Raw genomic sequence first — 24,540 nt, forward strand, 5'->3', positions numbered from 1 at the left:
AAAATACAAAATAAAAAACTGACTAATCTGGGTAAACGGTTTAGCTGTTACGCTTTCCATATATAATCCAAGGATTATATATAGTGTTCCCAGTGCTGGTTAATTGGTTAATTCACTGAGGGCGGCAGACATTACCAAGAACCATCACTAGGTACTAGAAAGTAATCAAGTGAATACTCTACTCCACTTTACACAAAGGTATATCAACTAAAATCAGCTAGATCCTAATATTTGTAGACTCAACCATCTCTATTAAACACACATTTTTAACACAAATACCAACATCCAGAACATTAGACAATTTTCAGACACTTCCCAGTTCTTCCGAGCCCTGTTAACTGTTTTCCAGGTTTCCATGAATACAACCACCTTGCCACATTGAAATATTGATCTAAAAGTCAACTTGGCTACAAATTTTTAACTGTGGAAAAATTGTTGGCAGGAATACACCCAAAGTAAATGGCACACAGACCTCGTCTTTGGGCAGCTGATCCTTGTACTCGTTCATCTTGGACTCTGTGTCATGGACGATTCCCTCTGCCTGGTTCACAGCCTCCACCCGCTCCTTCTTCACCTTGTCCTGGGCGGCATACGTCTCTGCCTTGCGCACCATGTTCTCTATTTCATCCTTGCTCAGGCCTCCAGACGACTGGATGATAACTGTTGACAACACAAGCGTTCATCACGAAACTGGAAACAGTTCCAAATGTTACAGAGCAGTTTCAAATTAAATCCTACCACCATCACCACATTCTGGGTACACTACATATTTTATACCATCTGCCATTGACATCTGCACAACTGTTGCTAAAAATAGACCATAGAGAAAAAAATTTCAGAAACATTTATATATATTTAAGAAAATGATAATGTTTCAGTAAGGTCACAAAATATTTATTGAAATGTATCTGAAACATTGAATGCTGCATGAAAAAATTTAATATGAGAATTTTGGAAAACCACTATCTTATCATATTTCAGCAAAATCATTTGATATTAAATTTTTTATCGCATAATCGTCGCACATTTTATTCTAAAATCAAGTTTGAAAAGTAGTGGTGCGACATTTATGCGAAAAAAAAAATTTTTTTTGGTTAGGCAAAGTTATTCAAAAAACAAAACCCATTCATGGAAGGTATGTACGTTTATTTAAAAAAAAAAAAAAAAAAGTGGAGTATGCAAGAGCATGCCAAACAATTTATATTAATAAGTCATACAATAAAAACATTTCTTCACCTTCAAATAGAAAAACAAAATCTGTAACCTGAACGCAAGCCACATCAATCTGTGACGTGAACTAACGCATAATTATAGTCGTAGTAGACACTTAACACGAAAGAGTGCGGGCCATCAAATGAAATTAACTCGGCACTAGATAAAGAGCACGCGTTGCATGAATCTGCGAGATATCGATATTCGACTACATGTGCGCACTCTCTATATGGGAAGCAACATAACCAAACCAAACATGGATGATGCCAACTAGCGCTGACTACATTTTTATAAGCGGTACACCACGGTGATGCAGACGAACAGAAAAAGATTATAACGTTTAAAAAGTCTTTCAAAGAAAATTTACACAACAGACAACTTCGTATTTCCGTTAATTAAATAAGTGGTAATATCCGAATAAATATTAGATTTCTACTTTAAAATACATCTTTTATACGGAAAAGATACTTACACAAAGCGCTCGGAATCTAATAGCGGGACCAAAAACATCATGCGACGTTTACACTAGTTTTTTAATCCAAATTTTGACGCCCTAAAATATGGGTGCGACGATTATGCGATAAAACAGGGTAGTAAAAGATTTTTTTGTCCAGTGACTGCATGCTTGTGTGGAATGCCCCAATGTCTTTTTTTTTTTGCCTCTGTACACCGTGAGTTGACCTTTTTTTTTGTTAGCTTGGTTGAAAGAAATAATTGCCTGAGCTGTCAAAAGAGGGGGGGTGTGGGCATTGTAAAGAAGGGTGGGGGTATCAATGAGGGGGGTAGGAGTGGTCGAGCATCCATGACATCGCTGTACATTATCTTTCCAAAAAACAGTTCTCATTCATTTTTTAAGGCTGAAGTGGTTCTCTCCCAGAACAAAAACCGCAGTTAGCAGACACTACAGATGTTATTTATGGCCTAAACACTGGCATTGAATAAGTTTGGTGTATTCTGCTCTAAGAACATATCTTTGAAATCCTTTAATTTTCCTAAAGACTAAGTCCAAGAAAATAAATCTGATTCAACTTTGACTTTAAAAGGTCCAGTTATTGTGTAAAAACATAAGCATCTCGGGAATTTTATTTAGTTTTGTTTATTAGCTTCTTATTGTTACCATAGTAAGATAAAAATTTTACACTTCCTTTTTCTTATACATTTTATTGTCCTAGGGTCCCTTGAAATAAAAAAAAAGTTTCACTGTAAGTGTAAGATGCTCTAAACATGCACGAAAGAAGCCGATTCAGCCAAACTTATTGCTAATTTAACGGTTAAAGGTAGCAAACAAGAATAGGCCTCAAGAATATGCTAAAATACCAACTTGGAGCCACTCACTCTGCTGCTCCTTGCCGGTGCCCTTGTCCCTCGCAGACACATGCACAATTCCGTTGGCGTCGATGTCGAAGGTGACCTCAATCTGCGGGACGCCCCTCGGTGCAGGAGGGATTCCCACCAGCGTGAACTGCCCCAGCAACTTGTTGTCAGAGGCCATCTCGCGCTCCCCTTGGTGGACCTTGATCTCCACCTGTGTCTGCCCGTCCGCCGCCGTGGAGAACACCTGCGAGAGCAAACCCCGTGTGAGACTGCAGTCCCCACCATCACACAAGGCTACTGACATGCATTTGTGATTTCATTTCATTCCACAAAGTGATGTTATTTTTGCCTGAAAGTGGTGTTATATTTTTATATGGAAGAAGTGTTGTTATTTGCATATTTACTGCAATATTTAACAAAATATTTACATTTTTCTTATAAAAATACCAGTAGATACAGTTTAATTTCCAAAGCACTACAGCAGTATAAAGCAGGGCTGCCACCACTTTGAAAAAAACATCCTTGTTTTGAATATAAAATATCCTGTAAAATCCTGTACATTAAAAAACACAAAAAATGTGCAATTTTTATGAAAATTACTCAATCATAATGTACGTAATTATACTTCAATCAAAACATCACAATTTTTAACACTTTATACAAGTATTTACACACACACACACACACACACACGTAGCCTACACTTCACCACTGGCAGTATTTAAATATCACTTTTTCAGATGTTTTGCCCTATTCCTCATTTCTTCTGTTGGCTGGAATTCTGCCATATTCTTCCTAGAAGAGATATGCAACAAAGCATTTAGCATTGGCGATTCAAGACATGACTTGTGCGCTGTCTTGATAAGGTTGAGCTTACTAAATATCCTTTCCACCCCTGCATTGCTGTGTGGAAGAATAAGCATTGCCTTTGCAAGTTTACAAAGCAGTGGAACACATGGTTTCCCATTAATTTCATACTGTGACACTTTATGCCAATATTTGTCAGGCTCAAGAGTCTTAGCAGTGCTCAATTCTGCTGGTGGATTCCACAGTGAATATGCAACAAATTCAGAATTCAGTTCATCATATTCATTGCTTGCGATGACATTCGAAAATGCTTTGGCCAAGTTTTTCACCTTTACCCATTCTCCAGACTGCTGTTTAGCTGGATCAAAAATGTCTATGTTCTTCAAAACATCATTCTTGAGTGGGAGAAAATGATGCAACTCTTTTGTACCCATCTCATAAAACTTACAGAAACAATTGAAAAATTCTGTCTCTTCCTGTGAGTTTATTTGGTTATTTTCCATATGTGTTCGTGTGGCATGACCAATGAAGATTCCTGCATTTGGAAGTTGGCAGTCAACAGCTGTTATATCAGGTGCTTGTTGAATTGCACTGAACTGAACAAAACTAGCGGTGAACTGGCGTAACAAGACACTCATTTTCGAGTATAATTTGTGCACATAAGGCCGTTCCTGTTGAAATAAAAGGTTGAATTTCAAGAAACGCGATAGAGTTGCACTTAAAAAAAGAAAATACAGCTATGCTGACTGAGTGCAAAATTTTTTTTATGCGCTGTACTGACTCCATATTACTCTCTCTTGGTTCAATTTTCGAATCAAAATATTCTTAAAGTGCTGACCATTGTTCAAGAAGGCGATCAACACATTGCAGCATCGCAAGCCACCTGGTAAAACATGGGGGTAATATTTTATGTTCTGGTACATCAAGCAACTGCTGAATGTTTTTAAACTCATCGGGCATTTTGACAGATACTTTAAAATGTGTGTATACATCTTGGGTTAGCTGTTCACAAAGGTCTGGCAATTCACTCCAAGCATGTGATGCAGCCAAGTGGGCTACGTGGCAAGTACAATGAAGGAACCACACATTTTCTTGCTTGCCTCGAATGCGTGACAATACAGAATTAAATTCTCCTACCATTGACTTAGCTCCATCTGATGACTTGATAGTACAATTCTGCCAGTGAATGTTGTTTTCTTCGAAGGAATTGTTGACAACATTAAACAGGTTTTCCCCTAAGTGCAACTACTTTGTAGAGGTGAGTTTCAACTTCTGTTGTGAAAATTCTAGCCATTACAACTTGTCTGGTGACAGAAACATCTGTAGACTCGTCAATTAGCAGGGTAAATTGAGATTTTTTCATGCTGCAAATGAGCCAAGGGCTTAAGTAATAATTTGACTTGTTTTTGTACAGTTACAACTGAAGTTCACTGTCTGGGAACATTTGGGCCGCTAATTTAGAAAAGCTGTCACTTAGCTTAACTGGCAAATTATTTTTACATATAAAATTAGACCAGCGCAGTTCAGCATCGACGACTCCATGATTTTATTTTGTTACAAAATTTAACATTGAGCTACTACTACTATTACTACTGCTACTGCCACAAGCGAAATTTCTTTTGTGGTAATCCCTGGTTTCATGCCGCCGCAAATCCTTTAGTCCTCCTTTGGCGATGTCAAACTCTGAATTACAAAATTTACACACAGCATGATATTCATCTTTTCCTTTCTTTAACCACGGACATTCCGATTCCCACTCACGTTTATATTTCTGCCTATACACAGACCGTTCTTGAGATGTCTTAAATTTCTTCTCCATTGTTAAAAGTACCGTTGCTAGCTATGGACGAATATAAAAAAACATTTCAAATCAATAGCTATCGAAAGCAACGAACGTCACATTTCGTATTCCAATTAATGTTTGTTTTTGTCAACAAACTACACAGCCGCTAATATTTATCTTAGAGCCAGAAAACGCTTATTGTCGCTTTCGACTCTCACAATCTATCAATTTTCGTAAACGTCTAGTGAGTAAAATGAGCACACAAATCGATATAACCATGATGGAAAGAAAAAAATCGCTGTCGGCTAACCTGAAATAAAATATTAAGTTGACATGGTGACGTGATGTTTACTGTTTGCGGTTCGGAGGTTAATGTGATAGAAACACGTAAATTCCAAAACTTTTTGAGGAACGTATAAAAAAACGTCTGAAATATCCGTGTAATTTAGTTCTTTGTCCGCAAATCCGTTTTAACCTCTAAATATCCGCAGAAACAGATAAAATCAGTGAAAACTGCAGCCTTGGTATAAAGTATTACAATGCTCAGGGAAAAAAATATTTACACCAAACCATTTTATAATTAAATAAAAATGTCACATCTGTACATTATGTTCACGAATGCCAAAGCTGATATTTTGGAGGTAGAAGGAGGAACATGGCCTCCACATTCGATTACGGGCTCTGGACCCAGGATCGGAGACGGCTTCCCCCCCCCCCCCCCCCCCCGCGCGCCCCTACAATTTTACAGTCACATGCTACATTATAATTGCATGGTTATTTCTTACCTACACTCTTTCTACAATGTTATTTAACCTGAAAATACAGGGTAAAATTATGGTTACTATTTTATAACTCCAAACTAAGCTTTATTTATTAAGTTATTTTACTTTAAAATAACCACAGCAAGTATGTACGAGGGTTAATTTTTGTTCAACCTCCAATCGGCTGTAATAAAAAAACGGGAATGAATTGGGAAATTATTTTAATGTCAAAAAAAAACGTACATCTTTACTCTATTTTTCCACATAATCACCATGCAGATTGAGGCATTTGTCGTACCGATGCACCAGCTTTCCAATACCCTCTGCATAAAATGATGCCTCCTGCCTATTCAGCCACGTTTTAACAGTGCTCTGCAGTTCATTATTGGTGTTGAAGCATCGTCCTCGAAGCCACTTTTTCAACGTGGGGAAAAGGTGATAGTCACTCGGTGCCAAATCCGGACTGTAAGGAGGGTGATCAAACATGTTGACATTCCCATAACCAAGCTTCAACTGAGGTGTGAGTTGGGCGCTCCACATGGTTGGTGGAAGGGGGTAAACACTACGAGACGTGTCGATTCGTGTACGAGCGATTAGGGTATCGATTAATGGGCATGCCATGGAGAAATGAAACTAATCACACTGCAGGGCACTGTTAAAACGTGGCTGAATAGGCAGGAGGCATCATTTTATGCAGAGGGTATTGGAAAGCTGGTGCATCGGTACGACAAATGCCTCAATCTGCACGGTGATTATGTGGAAAAATAGAGTAAAGATGTACGTTTCTTTTTACATTAAAATAATTTCCCAATTCATTCCCTTTTTTTATTACAGCCGATCGGAGGTTGAAAAAAAAAAACCCTCGTATATTTATTTCACACACTGAGATAAAAATAAACAGGGCTGGGACACCCCCCCCCCCCCCCCAGGGCGGACCCTGGACCCAGGGGTCCACCCATCCCCACCCTTGTGGGGGCCATGGGTGAACATAACTGTGAGAAGTAGTCAAAAACTAAAGCTTGTAGTGTGTTATTCAGTTTAAAATTTTTGAAGTGAAACTTCCTTGGGTGCGATGAGAGTAAAATTTCAAGGCCGAATTTTGATGCAATGTTTTCGTAAAACATTGTTGTGAAACTTTGACGCGAACATAACGGAGAATAGGTAATTGGCCAAAGAGATATAAAAAGAGAGCACTATGCTATATAAGTTTCTGGGCTAGTTTTCATTCTCCTCTTTGTGCGATGATTCGTCCCCCACCAAAAAAAAAAATCTGAGAGAAATATATGAACAAAAGAATAAGAAAAAATGTGTGCATGTGCTGGTTTCAGAAAATAGATATAGCTATCGTATAGTAAGATGTGAGAGCCTTGAATTTTATATTTGTTACTAGCATGCTCATGTCCCTTCTTGTTCAACCAGCAGCATAGAGAGCACTGTCGAGACAGTCCCTGCATTTCCTGCATAGAACACACTACCTGTTAAGAATTTCATATTGCGTTCAAAGATTTGGCATGTTCCAAATGACAGAATTGTTTGAAGAAACAGTCACACACACAGTTTTTCTTTATAGTGTATTTCAGCAGTGAGTAATATTTATTGTTTCATTCCCTTTGATTCCATATGGCAACACAAATTTTAAACCTCTCTTGTGAATGCAAATATAAATATAAAGGAAATTCTGTTTTCCAATGGTTGCCATATGGCCACGTCCTCAAAATGTATATATATTTTATTAAATTTCTTTTTTTAATATAATTGTAATTATATATATATATATATATATATATATATATATATATATATATATATATATATATATTCATCCGTATTTTACCTAAGAATATTTTTTCTATTTTCAATAATTTGGGAATGAAAGGGTTAATCATTATTGATTGGAAAAAAAATTATTGATTCCCTTTTGGAGTAACAATGTTCATAATTCAGGTTTATTTAGAAAATTGTATTATTTCTCTCTTCCTCTCTCTACGGCCGTCTTAACCCTTACGATACACTTATGAGTCGAGGTTTTAATTGCCAAAGAAGTTCCACTTCTATCGAGTGTACAGAGTTATGCGCGCTCTTTTTTTATTTATCTTGTTACTGGAGGCTTGGGGTACAAGTACAAACATTATCCATCATATTTCAGAAAACCATACAAAATTAAGATGCGTGAGGCCAAATAACATGTGCTGACTTTGCTTTAGAGTAGACCTAACCTCAAAAAGTTAAAGAAACAAAAATACTTAACCTATAAAGTTAAGCAGTTGATAAATGACCAGTTATTTTTTAAAAAAAGTACTGCTTAATGAATCAATATTTTCATCAGAACTCTTTCAATGCATATAAACAAAACCAATGTACAGAAGTTGAGACAAAAATTCCATAGAACCATTGGTACTCAATCTGTTCCTGGTTATAAGCAAAATGGATAGAAACTCATTAGTATATAGACCGAAATATTGATTGTGTAGCCTTCCACATCTGGCTGCTGGCATTCACATATAGAAGGACTCAATTTTTGGTAACAGTGGCATATTTTTCAACAAATGAAACTGACCAATTAAACTCAAAACAATAATTAAGAAAATCGTGTATGCAGACATTTTTTTATTGTTTTATTGTAATTTTTGGGCCCAAATGATTATGGAAAGAAATGTAAAAATATTTAAATGTAAATTTCACAATATTCTGAAATTTGGACGTGAATTCTCGCTATTTTTTTAAAAAAACGCAAAACAATTCACTTTTACATCCAAAAAGACCAAAATTCACATAAAAATTTGTGACATCGCAAATGTGATAAATGCATGACCCTACCATGACAGTCATATGCTTGTTCACATTCTCCAAATGTTCAGAGACAAAAAATATTTTGCATTATTGCACATCTGCTGATAAACATAATGCATGTCCCTTCTAAGCAATAACAAACTTTACACTATAGTTAGACAAACTCAGTTTACTGTCTCCACACTTTTAAGTAGTTCAGAGATGAAAAATTATTTGCATTATTGCTGGACAAGATTTTATTGTTTTATTTTTAGTCTAATTTTTTTTTTAAAATGTGATTTCTGTTTTTTTATTTTTTTATTTTTATAAAAGCTGTTCTGTAATACTTACTCAACAAAATAGTGGTAACATTATATGCTGCAATTTGACTTCAAATTAATGTGTGTTAAATTGGTCTAAAACAAAATAGAAACAATAAAAATTTGCGGTTTGAAAGTGATTCAATAAGAGATACACAATAAAACAAATTAAATTAATTTTCCTGATCCATGCACTTTGGTTCAAATTTTGTTCGGCAATGACAGTCCTCCAATTTCAAACATTAAAAGCTTACTTTTTTTATAATTGGAATTAAGTTTTGGTTAAATACTACTATTAATTCCTATAATTAACTTGCATTTCGGTGCTATATAGTAATGTATTAACTTGCGTTTTGGTGTTATACAGTGTTAAAAACATGCTTCTGTGTTATTTCTGTTTTATCGCAATTCACCACATAATATTGTCCCTAATAATTTAACATCTGTTGATAACACGATACACTATATGTCCCTCTTACGCATAACAACTTCACACTATGGTCAGACATGCTCAATTTACTTTCTCCACACTTCCAAATGGTTCAGAGACAAAAAATAATTTGCATCATTGCACATCTGTTAATATATCTACTAAGCAATAACTACACACTATGATCAGACATGCTCAGTTTACTTTCTCCACACATCCAAATGGTTCAGAGACGAAAAATAACTTGCATCATTGCACGTCTGTTAATATCTCTACTAAGCAATAACTACACACTATGATCATATATGCTCAGTTTACTTTTTCCACACATCCAAATGGTTCAGAGACGAAAAATAACTTGCATCATTGCATGTCTGTTAGTATCTCTCCTAACCAATAACTACACATTATGATCAGACATGCTCAGTTTACTTTCTCCACACATCCAAGTGGTTCGGAGACGAAAAATAACTTGCATCATTGCACGTCTGTTAATATCTCTCCTAAGCAATAACTACACACTATGATCATACATGCTCAGTTTATTTTCTCCACACATCCAGTGGTTCGGAGACGAAAAATAACTTGCATCATTGCATGTCTGTTAGTATCTCTCCTAAGCAATAACTACACACTATGATCAGACATGCTCAGTTTACTTTCTCCACACATCCAGTGGTTCAGAGACAAAAAATAACTTGCATCATTGCACGTCTGTTAATATCTCTACTAAGCAATAACTACACACTATGATCATATATGCTCAGTTTACTTTCTCCACACATCCAAATGGTTCAGAGACAAAAAATAACTTGCATCATTGCATGTCTGTTAGTATCTCTCCTAACCAATAACTACACATTATGATCAGACATGCTCAGTTTACTTTCTCCACACATCCAGTGGTTCAGAGACGAAAAATAACTTGCATCATTGCACGTCTGTTAATATCTCTCCTAAGCAATAACTACACACTATGATCAGACAAGCTCAGTTTACTTTCTCCACACATCCAGTGGTTCAGAGACGAAAAATAACTTGCATCATTGCACGTCTGTTAATATCTCTCCTAAGCAATAACTAGAGACCCCGAAAAATGGTGAAGTGCGAAATTCACGAAATAACACGAAAATTTGATACTTTAAACAAATTTTGTGACTTTCCTTTGATTTTGACATAGTCGCGAAATTCACGAATTTTCGTGCAAAGTTCACGCTTTTTCGCGCAAAGTTCGCACTTTTTCGCACAAAATAATGTCCTTATGTCGCAAGTTCTATTTATTTACGCCATCAGAAACATAGTCGTGAAATAAACATAGACTGAAAGACTAGTGCCGTGATATTATCTTCGTTTTGACACGTTACTGAAATCCACGTATTTTTATTACTCTGTTTACAAGCAGTAAATAATGCCATCGCAAATGAAAACAAAATGTAACAAATGTCAACAATCAATATGTAAGCACTACCAACATAAAATTGACTCCACAGTTTTAGTTTTTGGATAATGGTCGTTTCTGCCGTAAGGCGCACTGGTGTCGATTTTTCTAACCTAATTTAATCGCATGGAGCTAAGATGGCAGTCATTTTTGCGTGCACATATCTATGAGTGTTTACAACTACCGTCCACATTTTGTAAGTTTTGTGATACAATTGAATTTAAGGCTAAGATGCCGAAAACTTCGACAATGTTTGATCGCGAAAGAGAGATGAAATTGAATGATTTTATATTTTTGATCAGTGGGACAAAATTATGATGTGCAAGTTCTGCAACGTGCGGGTTGATTGGGCACGCAAAGACACGTGCAAAAAGCATGTGGTAAATGACACACACACAAAACAAAACAAAAAAGACAATTATTTTGTCAAGCATTCTACAGTGTCTAAACAAATCTCGATAGGCGACAGCGTGAATAAAGCAAACAAGCTTGAAAGTGCAGAAAACAAGAATTTTTTTCTGATTTTGTTAATATGATGCTGTAAGTTAACATTCCTTTGGAAAAAGCTGATCATCCAGCTATGAGGGAATGGTGTAACACCCATGTTGAAGGTTAGCCTTATTTATTTAGAAATGTTTTCCCCCTCTAACAAAAGTTCATAAGCATATGTAGGCCTACAATATTATTGATTAACTTACCTTTAGGCCCAACTTACCTTTACTTCAAATAAATATGCAAGTATCTCAGATTAACAAACACATAAATAGGATGGATTGCATTGTGAAATGGTGGGCACACCACAAGATATTTTTGACTGATTGATTGATGGTTTGACTCTGTAATCCAGCAGTAATCTTGAAAAGGTTAGGTTATGTTTGGCTAAGAATTGTTTTGAGTAGTGGTGCACCAATATGACTTTACCGATTACCGATTTGATTACCGATTATGAGAGCAATAATCGGCAGATACCGATTCAGTTACCGATTATAATGAACAAATTTTTTAATGTGTAATAATGCACACAACATTTTTTATTCCCATGTAAATTTAGGTAAAATTGAGAATACAGTTATAATAACAGTATAAAAATATATAAAATACACTATTAAGTCATTGCAAAGTGTAAATTTAATTAACTTCTATTTATATTTGTTATTGTACACAACTTGAACTACAGTCTAATAATTGTAATTTACAATGGGTACGTATTTGTTGCGGAAAACTAGCATTATTATCAACTATCACATAAGGTTGCATCGAGAAATTACCGTTTAACAATGTAAACATGTTGCTTTATTTTGTTCACTTGAGTTTATAGAAAAATGTTTCCACAGATCACTTTTTTTCTCCCTACTCGCCATCTCACTATCATTATATAAAAATGACTCAAAACCAATTCTAGCACATGTGATTTTATTTATGTTGACTGAATATATAAAATTATAAATACTTTTTCACTTTTCACGTCACGTACAAATAACACAACAACGGATAAAGTTACCAAAGACGCCCATTACGAGTTTGTAAAACGCAGTGATAAACTCTAGAAGGTATCGGGACCACGATTTTGAACCGCTACTACGACTCGAAAAGATTGATTGTCATAGAATCCACTGCAACTGTTTGTGGTATTTTGATTGCGTGCCATCTATTTTACGTCTCTGGCTATAGGTAATGTACAAGACCACTAAACAAAAGACAGAACAAAAGACGAAACGTAAATAAACGTGTAGGAAAAATGTATTTTTTATTGTTCGAGGCAATGAGATTTATTAAACTTAACGAAATTTCTGTAATCATGACATGACGGAGTTAAATGAATTTTGTAATATATACAAATATTACCGTATTTCGTCTTAAAATGTGTAACAAAATATTACACGGTAAAAACCTACTTAATTACGGCGTGAAGTAGATAATCGGCAAAGTAATAGTTAAAATAATCACTGATTACAATAAATCGGAAAGTACCCATAATCGCCGATTACCATTCATCGATATCCGCATCGGTGCACCACTAGTTTTGAGTAAATTAGCCCATTAATATTTTCAGCTATAACCTTATAAATGCTATTTATAAGTATATTGTAAGATATGTATACATTTTAGGTGCAGGGGATTTGCCATCATCAGCCAACACTCTTACAGAAACTTATGTCCCAAAAATTGGCCAGGCAAATAAGGAAGCAGTAAGGCTATGAGGTTTTTTATACACCGCCAATGGCATAATTTTTTCACAATTTTTTTGGGTCTCTACTGATTGCTTATTTTTACACCGATTTTTTGCACCGCTAGCTTATTTTTACACTGAATTTTGCACAGCTTTTATCATTTTTTTACACCGAAATGAGCCCGTTTTATTTACCATTTTCTGGGGTCCCTAGCAATAACTACACACTATGATCAGACATGCTCAGTTTACTTTCTCCACACATCCAAGTGGTTCAGAGACGAAAAATAACTTGCATCATTGCACGTCTTAATATCTCTCCTAAGCAATAACTACACACTATGATCAGACATGCTCAATTTACTTTCTCCACACATCCAAGTGGTTCAGAGATGAAAAATAATTTGCATTATTGCACATCTGTTGATAAACACAAAATATTGTATCTCACTCCTATGCAATAACTTATCTCGCACTAGAATCAAACATGATAAGTACATATATGTACGTTCTCTACATTTCCAACTAGTTAAGCCTAAAAAATAATCTGCACCGCTGCCTTTCTGTAATCTAACACAAATTACTTATTTTCCACTCCTACAACACAATTTTAAATTTCATGTGTCAATTTGCTCAGTGATATCTTCCTTATGAATTGTATAATAAGTACTTTCCAGTTTATAAGGAAAGTTTACAAAACTTCAAAATACACATAGAAAATACTTTTCCACTTTTTTTCTGTTGGCTGTGGCATCAATTCAAGCTAAAGCACAAACATCTTGTGTAATACATCCTATTTTTGTTTCACCTCTTTTAAATTAATAACTCAAATTTCTGAAGATGTTGATAGCTGCAAGATACCTAAAATAATTATTTTTTAAAATATGAAATTTGTGTTTTTATTTTGAGTTCATTTTAAGACAAATGGGGAACTATAAAAATTGTAAAGCAAAATGCTGGTGACTGTGAAAAGAAAAGAAAAACTTTTTAAATGTTTGATTAGCTATATTTACAGTATACAGTAAAACAATAGGCAGAAATATTAAAAAGAGGCAAGTTAATTTTAGGTTTATGAAAATATGACATAATGATTATTATTTTTGCAGAATATTATACATTGCGTGAAGAAAAAAAAAACTACTGCTAGCATTAACTCTCAATGCACAATATATACCAGGGTTGCCGTTTTTACGGATTTTATCCATTTTCACGGATATTTTGGAGTTACACCGGATTAACGGATAAGCACTTCGAATCATAGATATTTTAATTGACAAACGCACAAACATAAATATTTACTTATTGCTCCCGCTCCACTTCATAGATAACATGTCATCAAAAGACACTTCACTTTGCTACGGCGTTTCAGTTTTTCTAAAATGATAACAATTCACGCTCTACCTTTTATTTCTGGAAGCATTTTTTATTTCACGGATAAAGTATACCGTGCATCGTATTATCTATGACAATTGTTTTAGACACCGTGTTCTGTTTCTCTCTTTTGCGCAATGGTGCATTCGTGCGTGTAGTGGAACACGCCCAGTAATATTTGAGCGAAGTGATATCTGTGACGGTGTTTTTACAGTTTGTGTTGTTATACCGTGTAATCACGATTTCTATGATGGGTTGACGGAGTGTTTACAGTTTGTTGTTGATTTTAAAGTAATTGTTACGTACAAAAAATTCGGCTTGCATCTTTGTGAAGATTGTAATTGAAAGAAATGGAAAGAAAACGCAAGGCATCTCCAGATCGAACGCTGTATAAACAACGATATAAACGTGAGTGGGAAGTAGAATTAAAGTGGCTGAAACCCGGTAAAACGGACTTTACTGCAGTGTGTTCATTGTGTCGGTCGTACTTTATAACATTCAATAGGGTGGTCTGAAAGATCTTCGGCATCACGACAGCACACAGATACCAGAGAAATCAGAGGGCTGCTGAACAAAGTACTTCTCTCACATCTTTCATCAGCAAACCAGACAACAAAATTGTGGATGCAGAGCTCATGTGGGCAAATTTAATTTGTGTCTGTGTGTATATTTTTTAAGTGATTTTTGTGAGAACCTCATACTGGTACTTAAACTTTATACATATAAACTTATCAGTTATTTACCTACATTCATTATTATTACAGTCAAACCTCTATCTATTGTTTTTCAGGGGACCAACAAAAAAATTCAGTAGATGCGGACTTCACTCAAAGAATTTTTAAAAAATATTTCAACCTCAAAATTAGTGTCAGAAATATATCAGTTACTTATCATTAAAGTTAATCAGTTGAAAAATAAATAAAAATGGAAGTATTTTACTAAATTCAATTTACACTTGCAAAAAAAACAACATACGCACAATAAATCTACATGGAAATTAATGTCTTTTTCAATATCCTGAAGTCTGAAATGTGTTTACTCATGTCATCAAATGTTGAGCTGTACTGAAGAAGCCGATTTTGCCAATATTTAGTTGAATCTGCATTTCTGCCAACTTCCGATACGCTTGTTAATTTTCGGCCGAGATTACTGAAAAACGAGAGAGACTGCCATAACCTAAAAATCCACGATTACCCTTTTCACTTTTCGTAGTAGTACTGCATTCTTTCAGATCGCATTATTTCTTCGCAACATGTGCCAAACGTACATATAAAAATTTAACATCCTTTTTTTCAATAATGTTCTTTAATTTTAATGTCAAATAAATACATTACCGTCACGGTAAATATACATCTCAGTTGTTACGGTAACTGTAGTGCAAATGTGGTAGCTATCGTGCTTCAGCAGTAATTATGGTATCGACAAAGAATCTTTAGTTCCTTTTATGGTAATTATCTTAGGATAACAATTGGGTTTGTACTGTAGTTATGGTACATCATCCATATTTCTTCGTAAGTTGTTGTTCATTTGTCTTTTCTTCATATTTACGTGCTCCATTACTTGGCTGCAGATTTAAGGTGATTTTTACTACTGTATACTATTGTTACTGTTTTTATGACGGTTTCTTTCTAAGATATGGTTATTTCTGCAAAATCTTTATGGTTAAACGATCAACTATTATAATTTATAGTGACGGGACCACATATTTTGTACGATCAATGCGGACAAAACGGTAATTCGAACATCGGTTCAAGCAGACTTTTTTAACCTTAGTTGTATGGCAATTTTGCCGGGACCGTAGAAAGTATACGATAAACACGGACAATCGATACATGCGAGTTCGACAGATAGAGGTTTGACTGTACAGTAAACTCCCGGTATATCGCGCCCCGATTGATCGCGGAATCGGGTATATCGCGGGTCAAACCATGTCCCCCAGTCAGAAATGAATAATAATGGAATAAATGGTTGATAGCCGATTATTTTGCGTTGTAACTAACAAACTAAGCATCGGGCAGAAGAAAGCCTAGGCGTAGAAAATGTTCGCAGTGAAATTCTAAACAAGATATCTCCGTACATTATTCCTCTATCTTGTAGGGTTTTCAAATTATGGTCCAATCCAGCCCAGTGATATTTTCTGAAAGACTAGTTCTTAACGTCGCTTTATCTCACAAATGAAGCAGGGGACCTGATAAAGCCCACCGTCCAGCGACATTATCCAGCGTGACTCGGCTGGGGATTGATGTTGGATAGGCTTGGTTGTCTGCAAGCGCTGGATAGGGAGAGGCAAGCCGAGAATATGGAGAGAGGTAGAGATTAGAGCGGGCAGAAACAGGCCGAGGGGGAGTGGGGGAGGGAATGTGTTCACGCAGCACACAGGCAGAGCATGAGTCACTTGACTGAGCAGCGTCCCTGCGTACAAGGCAAAATCAGGTAGTCCGGTGTTTAAAATTCCACTCCAGAATCTTAATTGGTACTTTACTGGACATCTGTATATAAATGTTTTGTTACAACTTAAACCTACAGACGTAATATTATTGGGTAATTCATTGTATTATACACGTTCATCTTTTTACTTTGGTATAATGTTTTAACATTAAATGGTAAAGTAAATCAGCTAGCGTATTTTTAATCTTTGCCCAGGAATTCCCAGTGGTCCAATACTTACGTGAATCATACTGTACCACTTTTGCCGTGAGGTAGTAAACAATTCCCGGAAATGTTTGTGTGTAGCGGTCTCCCGACCTTAAACCAGAGGCTGGGGAATATAACACTTGCCGATCCGAGCCACACACACTCAGCAACTCGACACAGTGTTTGGTGAAATAAGTAAAGACATAGTTTAACACGGTTTTTAATACGACGTCACTGATTGCGCTAAAATTAAATTGGCTCAATTTTTGTTTCCCACACGTAACCATTTATAATTTACTGTAAGCATGGATAATAAAGTTTAACCACTTGACACGATAGACGATTCTTTATTTTTTATTGTACGAATGCTAGAATAGTTTTTTCCTGTATCTGCAGCCTACTTCTGCAAAAGACAAGCTATCTGTAAGTAAATATAGAATTTTTATTTTGTCAATCAAACTTGGTACTTTGCGATTCATATTCGGTTTGAATTATCACTACGGCCTTTCTTTTAGAAGACTTCGACCACAGAATCGTGTGTAACCGCACACACTGCACTTACTTTGTTACGGACACTGACGAAGCAGATACTGTGGCTGACACCACGAGACTGGCAGCAGCTTGTGTGCCGCACGTGTGTATGGCGGCGTGTGGCGCGCTCGTAGGCCGTGCGACAAACTGTGCGTGGCACGCGGAAAAATAAAAACAATTCAACATTTAATATTTATCTTTAAAATTTATTATTTTTATTTTTTCACCCGCGTTTAGTGAAAACTGCGGATGCAAAGTCCGCACAACGGCGGGCCGTCTATACTGTGCGTGCTTGCCGACCTATTAGAACACAGGCGGTGTTTTATGCCTTTTGACCTTAATCACATCGAAACATCGCGGTTATGCAACAACGCGGGTAAAAGTTATGTCCCCCGACAACCACGTTAAATAGGGAGTGTACTGTATTTTAAATTAGGTTAATGCAACTGGAATGAAGGAAAAGCTGATTTTTGAAGAAATATGCTTATAATACTTTGTTTTCTCCTGTGTCTTAGCTGTAAAAAAAATGTTGGCGCGAATGAAAAACCTGGTTACAGAAATTTTCTTCTTACAGGATATTTTATGGTCTAATACAGGATTTTATAACCATTCTTGGTGGCATCCCTGATATATACCATAACAGTGATATGTACTTTAATGTGATAAGCAACTTCTGAAATGCAGTAATTGCATTTCTGTGACTGGTATCTTGTTTCCTCCGTAGGGGGAAAATGTTTTGAATGAAGGTGTTGATATATCTCTTAGATTCATTTGATGGAAACTATGAAATTTGATTGGATCTTCCAACAAATCTGAAAGCTAGTACATTGGCCCCAAGTTATGCACATAAGTTGAATTTGTGACCCATATTTTCTTTTTTTTTAATTTGCGCTGCACCAGGTATACATTAAAATATTGTGTTCCTCATCAACTGATGAAACAACATGTAGGTATTCCACACCCAGTATTCCACTGGTGTGCGAACATGTCTGAATCATGACTTGAGACAATTTCAAAATTTCAAAGTATTTTTTTTTTAATTTTGATTAATTTTTTTAATTTTTTTAACATTACTGCACAACAGTTTTGGCATGTAAAAATATAAAATAATAAAAAAAACACTGGTATCGGAATGGTATTGGGGTATCGGTATCGGAACAACTAACCCTAATTAGGGTTGTGCGAATGTTCGGTATACCGATACCGAAATCGAAATTTTGCTACTTTCATTTTCGATTTCGGTAAGAATTTCATCTGTCGAAGTTCGTTTTTAGCGAAATATTTCGAGCCGAACGAAAGTTCAATAGCTTACCGAAGTTCGTTTGTTCTAGTTGAAAAAGAAATTGTAATTTAATAAAAATGTACAGTATAATACCGGTACAATAACGTTTCTTATTATAAAGTATATTTCACTTAACGAATTTTTTTTAAGTCCCCGCCAAAAATCGTATCTTCGCCATGCAAAACGGTTTCAGTTTAAAGTATCATTTTCACTATAACGTATAAATTCTACTAGTAGCGTGGCATTACTACACCAAAATTTACTTAAACTGGTAAATAAATTTCCAGCTAAATGATTAATGTAGTGGAATAAAGATACACAAATACCACCACAACGTATTTTCTAACCTCTAAATTCTCAAAACAAAGTTAACAAACAGTTGCGCGCACAACCATAGATTATACCGTACGTAGTATGCGACGTGAGCAACACAACACCATTCGATACATCGAAAGACGGAGGTTTGAGAGAAGTATTAATTATTTAGACCAAAGTGTTACGCTACGCTAAAAATACTGTTTGATGTCTGTGCCGGGATTGTTTATTGTTATTGTTGAGTTTATTTTCAGGTTACGTTATTTAGACACCGCATTGTATTTGTGCTACGATATGAATGATCCTGAAGATAAAAATAAACGAAAGCAATTCACGCTTAAGGAAAAAGTGGATATACTCAGAGAACTAGACACGGGGAAAAAAGCAAGTCGCAGTTGCGAATACATATGGCATTGCGGCTCTCCTGTAGCTATTTTTTTATATATATTTTTTTCTCTTTGTAAAGATATGTATGCATGTTTCAGTGCTAAGTACAAAAACTTGAGGTACCTGTAAGTACTTAGCACTGAGATTCTACTGTAATGTCTTTATGATTTGCTTGTTATTACTAATAATGTAATAACATATGCAAATCATATAAAGACATTAATTAGAAAAAAGATTTCCATTAAGATTAATTTACGTGGTGATGAAAAAAACTCACGTTAATGAAAATACGGTAAAATCATAATTTGAACAAACATGGCAGATAAAGTAAACAAAATTCAACCGTGATTACAGTAGGTCTAGGTATCAAAACAAAATCATGCAATATTTGAAAAATTACCTGATTCATTTGCTTTCAAACAGTAGTGTAGGTACTATATTCGTAAAACATACATTCCAGAACTGTTAGTACACTATTTAGTATTTACCGTATACACATAAACAAAGAACGTACCTACTTTTATTCGTGCACAGCCAAACAAAAACATTGTCGTCTGCTTTATTTAAATTTTACATACTCTGACTGGCATATATAATCCTCATAATATACAGCCAATTAGACAAAAAGGTCAACAAGTCACTGCATGTAATGACCACTTGGCAGCAACCATTTGTTATGTTTTGACCATGTCCCTTGCCTAGTTTACAGCTTCCTGAGCTAGCCATGTGTGACAGTGGTGCAAGATGGCGGCCGTTCCGCAGTATTCACGTATTTTTTCATCAGTACCATGCACGTGATAAATATATTATCATAGACTGCGACATTACGACTGTAAAGGAAATAGTCTGTGCGCTGAAAGATCTGGATTGATTCTTGAAATTTACGAGTGACATGGGGCTGTGTTGTGTGGTCTAGGGCGGATGTTGATTTTATTAAATAGTAATATTTATATATACATCAAAAGGTACCAAAATGATTTATGTAATAGAATTTATTACTGAAGAGCAAATTTTGGGGCACTTTTTTTCTTTGTTAATTAAAAAATTTCGCTTAACTTTCGTTAAGAATATATTTATCTCATAGAAAAATTCATTTTCGTTTCACTTTCGCGAAACTTGATAAATTTTCTTTCACTTTCATTTCGTGTGGATAAAGTCACTTTCGCACATCCCTAACCCTAATGTTACAAATCTATAACTTACCATGAGATACTTTCAAAATTGGTGTCAATAAACACATAGAGAATATAAGTATATTGCGTAGAACTTCGGAGTTTCCACAAATAGGCTGAATTTTCACTGGAAACTTTGTTTTTTTGTTGTGTATTTCACACTTTTACTGTTTCTTGGGGTTTCGTACAATTACCTTAGTGTTAAGGTAGCAATTCACTGTTGATGTTGGTTTATTTACCGAAAGAAAAATATCTTTACTGTAAGTTTTCTATCTGGATATATGGTTCGTTTTTCAAGGATTCAATACAACTTAAAATACTTTCAACGGTAATAGTACGTCATGATCATTTTAATTATTAGCTTTCTTTTATAAACATAACCCCAATGCTATGTGATCAAAATTATTTTATTTTTGTATTAATCTCGATACGAATCCCACGTCAAATATAAGATTCAAACCCCCACTCCTACTGTTGACAAAACATGAAAAAGCAGCTATGCACCTACCTGACTCTTCTTGGTGGGGATGGTAGTGTTCCTGGTGATGAGGCGAGTGAACACGCCTCCCAGTGTCTCGATGCCGAGAGAGAGGGGCGTGACGTCTAGCAACAGAACGTCCGTCACATCTCCCGCCAGCACGCCACCCTGCACCGCCGCCCCAATCGCTACCGCCTCGTCCGGGTTCACCGCACGGCTGGGCTGCCGCCCGAAGATATCCTGCACCGTCGACTGCACCTGCACAAAACGGCCCCCCCAGTGACGTGATAGCCTGCCATGCACGAGTACGCAAAGCCCTACTTTACTGCTCCAAGCTCGGTGGCTTTCCACCACCTTGCAAATGTGTTTAGAGGGAAAAAAAACATCATTGCTAAGCAAATACAAAACCTTTAGAACCTGGCCACACAGAGCTTCACTAAATAAGCAATGGAAATTACTTTTCGTTGTTAGTTTTCCCACCAGATACATTACATACATTATCTTTGTAAAAAGTAAGCATTTATTCAAATTTAATACTAATGCCTAACGAATAGCTGCATAGTCATTCATGCATTAGAGGTTCTGTGATTTCATATCTGGGTAATGCAAACAAATTTACTTCTATAGTCTCATTTTAAAAATATTCTTTATAGATATCTGGAATAAGACCAAAAAAAATTAATATATCCCAGATGGCAGGTGAAACATAAATGTAGCATTTGAAAAATTCTAGTATTCCTACATAAAAGAGCTATAAAATATAATCAAAAAAACTAAAAACAAAACTCCAAAAGCAGTTTTGTATGAGTGCCATGGGACTTCACAGAGGACTTCAGTAACCTTGGGCATCCTCGTCATGCCTCCAACCAGCAGCACCTCCCCGATGTCGGACTTTGGCACCTCCGCATCCTGCAAGGCCTTCTGGCACGGCGACACTGTCCTCTTGATCAGGTCGCCCACTAGGCTTTCGAACTTCGCTCGCGACAACTGCAAAACACCACCAGGGCAAACGATGCAGCCACCAACATCACCATGCTATTGCAACTTCCCTTACATTTTGCTGAATTAAACCAGCCAACTTTCAGCAGCTGCCAACTCCCAGGCATACCCATTAGTAATCAGTAACCACGTACACCCGAATAATAAAATACGATTCAGTTTACGCCAGATACTAAACCTAGAAAATAATTAACACACTTATACAGTAATAAGCTAATCCATCTAGTAAATGGTTTAATAATTATAAAGGTGTAAAACTATGTTCAGAACAAAATTAGATGTGTATCAAGATTTATAATAATGTTAAGTAATTTTTTACCTTATTATTAACATTTGCAGGGATGGAAACAAACTGATTAGCTCAAATTACTGACTTTACTGATTGGAACAAGGAAAAAAACTGACTTTACTGACTGGAGCAAGGAGAGGAAAACTGACCAAGTACAAACTTATTTAAACTTTACAGTGCATTAAAGATGCAGAAAAAATGTACAAATTTCTGGCCTCTACCATCCTTATAGCCAGCCAACTCGCACCTTTAAATGCTTCAAAAATTTTAATCATACAAATATAATTTATAATACTATTTACATAGTCATAAAGTTCACAAACTGGATTGTTACAACATTTTCATAAACTTATCAGTTTGCAGATGTTACAACATTATCAAAACAAAACTTGTTACATGCTATGTCTATTATATAACAATGTCCATTAAATTAAAGCATACTGAATATATTAAATATTAGTTACAAACACCGCTGACCATTCACAATAATCATAATATTACAGCACACACTAATTTAATTAAATCTGTCTAGTTACATTGTTTGCAATATAGTACACTTTATTACTAATCAAATAATCTTAATTTTTGTAATATTGCACTTAAATTGATACAAACACTGTTAGCAATAAATGTAACCATACACACATTTTACTTAAACTTCTTAAAATTGCACAAATACCATATAAAAAATATTGCAGATACATCCAAAATTATTTCACAAGGAAAGATTTACTCTCAGTTTCTTAATGCATCATATAAGCTACTTTAATGGAATAAAACAGCACCAACACACAAAGTATAATTTTTTATTTGTTTGCTTTTGGTTTTTTGTTGAAAAAACTTGTAATAAGAGTTGACATTCTTTTCTCTAGAGACCTCTGTACTTTATCAGCATGTTTTTTTCTTTTCCTCTGTCTCCTACCTTACTTTTGTTACACTGTGTACTTACTGCATTGGTCCAAAAATTTATTCTTAGAAAACAAAAAAAAAAGAAGGTAAAACTACAGAAAAACTGACTTTACTGACCATTTCTCATTTTTACTGACTAAATACTGACTTTGCCAAAAAAAACCTGACTTTTACTGATTTTACTGACCAGTTTCCATCCTTGCATTTGACAAATGTATGCTTGGAATATTGAATCTTTTTGAGAATAAATTTATTTGCACATTCATTTCACTATTCCCGAATGAACATCGTCAAACTTGAGCTGTTTTGGAGTCAAAATTTGTTGGATGCCGAACAATTTTTGTTTTCATCGCTAGTTGGGTTTCTTCCTCATAAGAAGAGGATACATCTATTACTGAAGAAGAATAAACAGCTGTTGTAGAAGAAGTACCTGATGTGAAACAAATTGCTGAAGATATTTCTACTGAAGTAGAATGACTGGTTAAAGAAATCTGTGTGTCTGCAGTAGACTGTGTGACAAAGATTTCTTCAGATTCCGATGGTGATTCATCTTCAAAGGTTTCTCTATCAAAATAACTGTTAAGGATTAGTTCAAGAGCCTCCTCTACAGTAAAAAATTAAAATATATAAATATAATTTTTCATCCGTGATGTATTTACGTACATCCGCACAGCTCGTAAGGGTAATGGAAAACAATGAGTAAAATAATTTATTCATTACCATCCTGTCAGTTGTCACCCCAATAGGGTAGGGCAGGCAAATGCAGAAGTAGTTTGTCAAGGCCCAGTGATGTGCCGGTTCGTATTAAAACTGCTGGGAAAAGGTTTTAGTAAAAAAAAATTGGTTGTCTGTAAAGTCGGTTTACAGACGATAGTTTAACGTGACATCATAACAAAACATTGATGAAATGATTGCATACTTTTATGAATAAAATTGAATCATTTTTATTGAATTATCACTATTTTGTATGGATACAAAGAAGGAGTGAAATGAAATCTACAATTTAATTCATAAATTTAAATTTATTTTCACTCATTAATTCAAACATGTTTATTACTTTAATGAAGAGATTATTTTAACTATAACTTTTATACATGTTTGCTATTTAACTTCTTCCAATCTGTGTTATTCTGTTAAGGATAGGACGATGATAGGAAAAGTAGGAAACG

The 24,540-nt window shown here is 35.3% G+C and overlaps 1 protein-coding gene across 1 annotated transcript in view; it reads right to left on the reverse strand.

Moving 5' to 3' along the window:
- LOC134530944 (heat shock 70 kDa protein cognate 5) overlaps window positions 1-24,540 on the reverse strand; it is a 77,256-nt gene that overhangs the window by 3,556 nt on the left and 49,160 nt on the right. The window contains exons 9-12 of the mRNA XM_063366279.1: window positions 22,015-22,161; window positions 21,205-21,432; window positions 2,548-2,770; window positions 473-660 (exon numbers count right to left, since the gene is read on the reverse strand). Coding sequence (XP_063222349.1) covers window positions 473-660; window positions 2,548-2,770; window positions 21,205-21,432; window positions 22,015-22,161 — 786 coding nt within the window. The remainder of the gene's footprint in view (window positions 1-472; window positions 661-2,547; window positions 2,771-21,204; window positions 21,433-22,014; window positions 22,162-24,540) is intronic.

The sequence above is a fragment of the Bacillus rossius genome, chromosome 3, assembly GCF_032445375.1.
Source record: "Bacillus rossius redtenbacheri isolate Brsri chromosome 3, Brsri_v3, whole genome shotgun sequence".
Taxonomy (NCBI): domain Eukaryota; kingdom Metazoa; phylum Arthropoda; class Insecta; order Phasmatodea; family Bacillidae; genus Bacillus; species Bacillus rossius.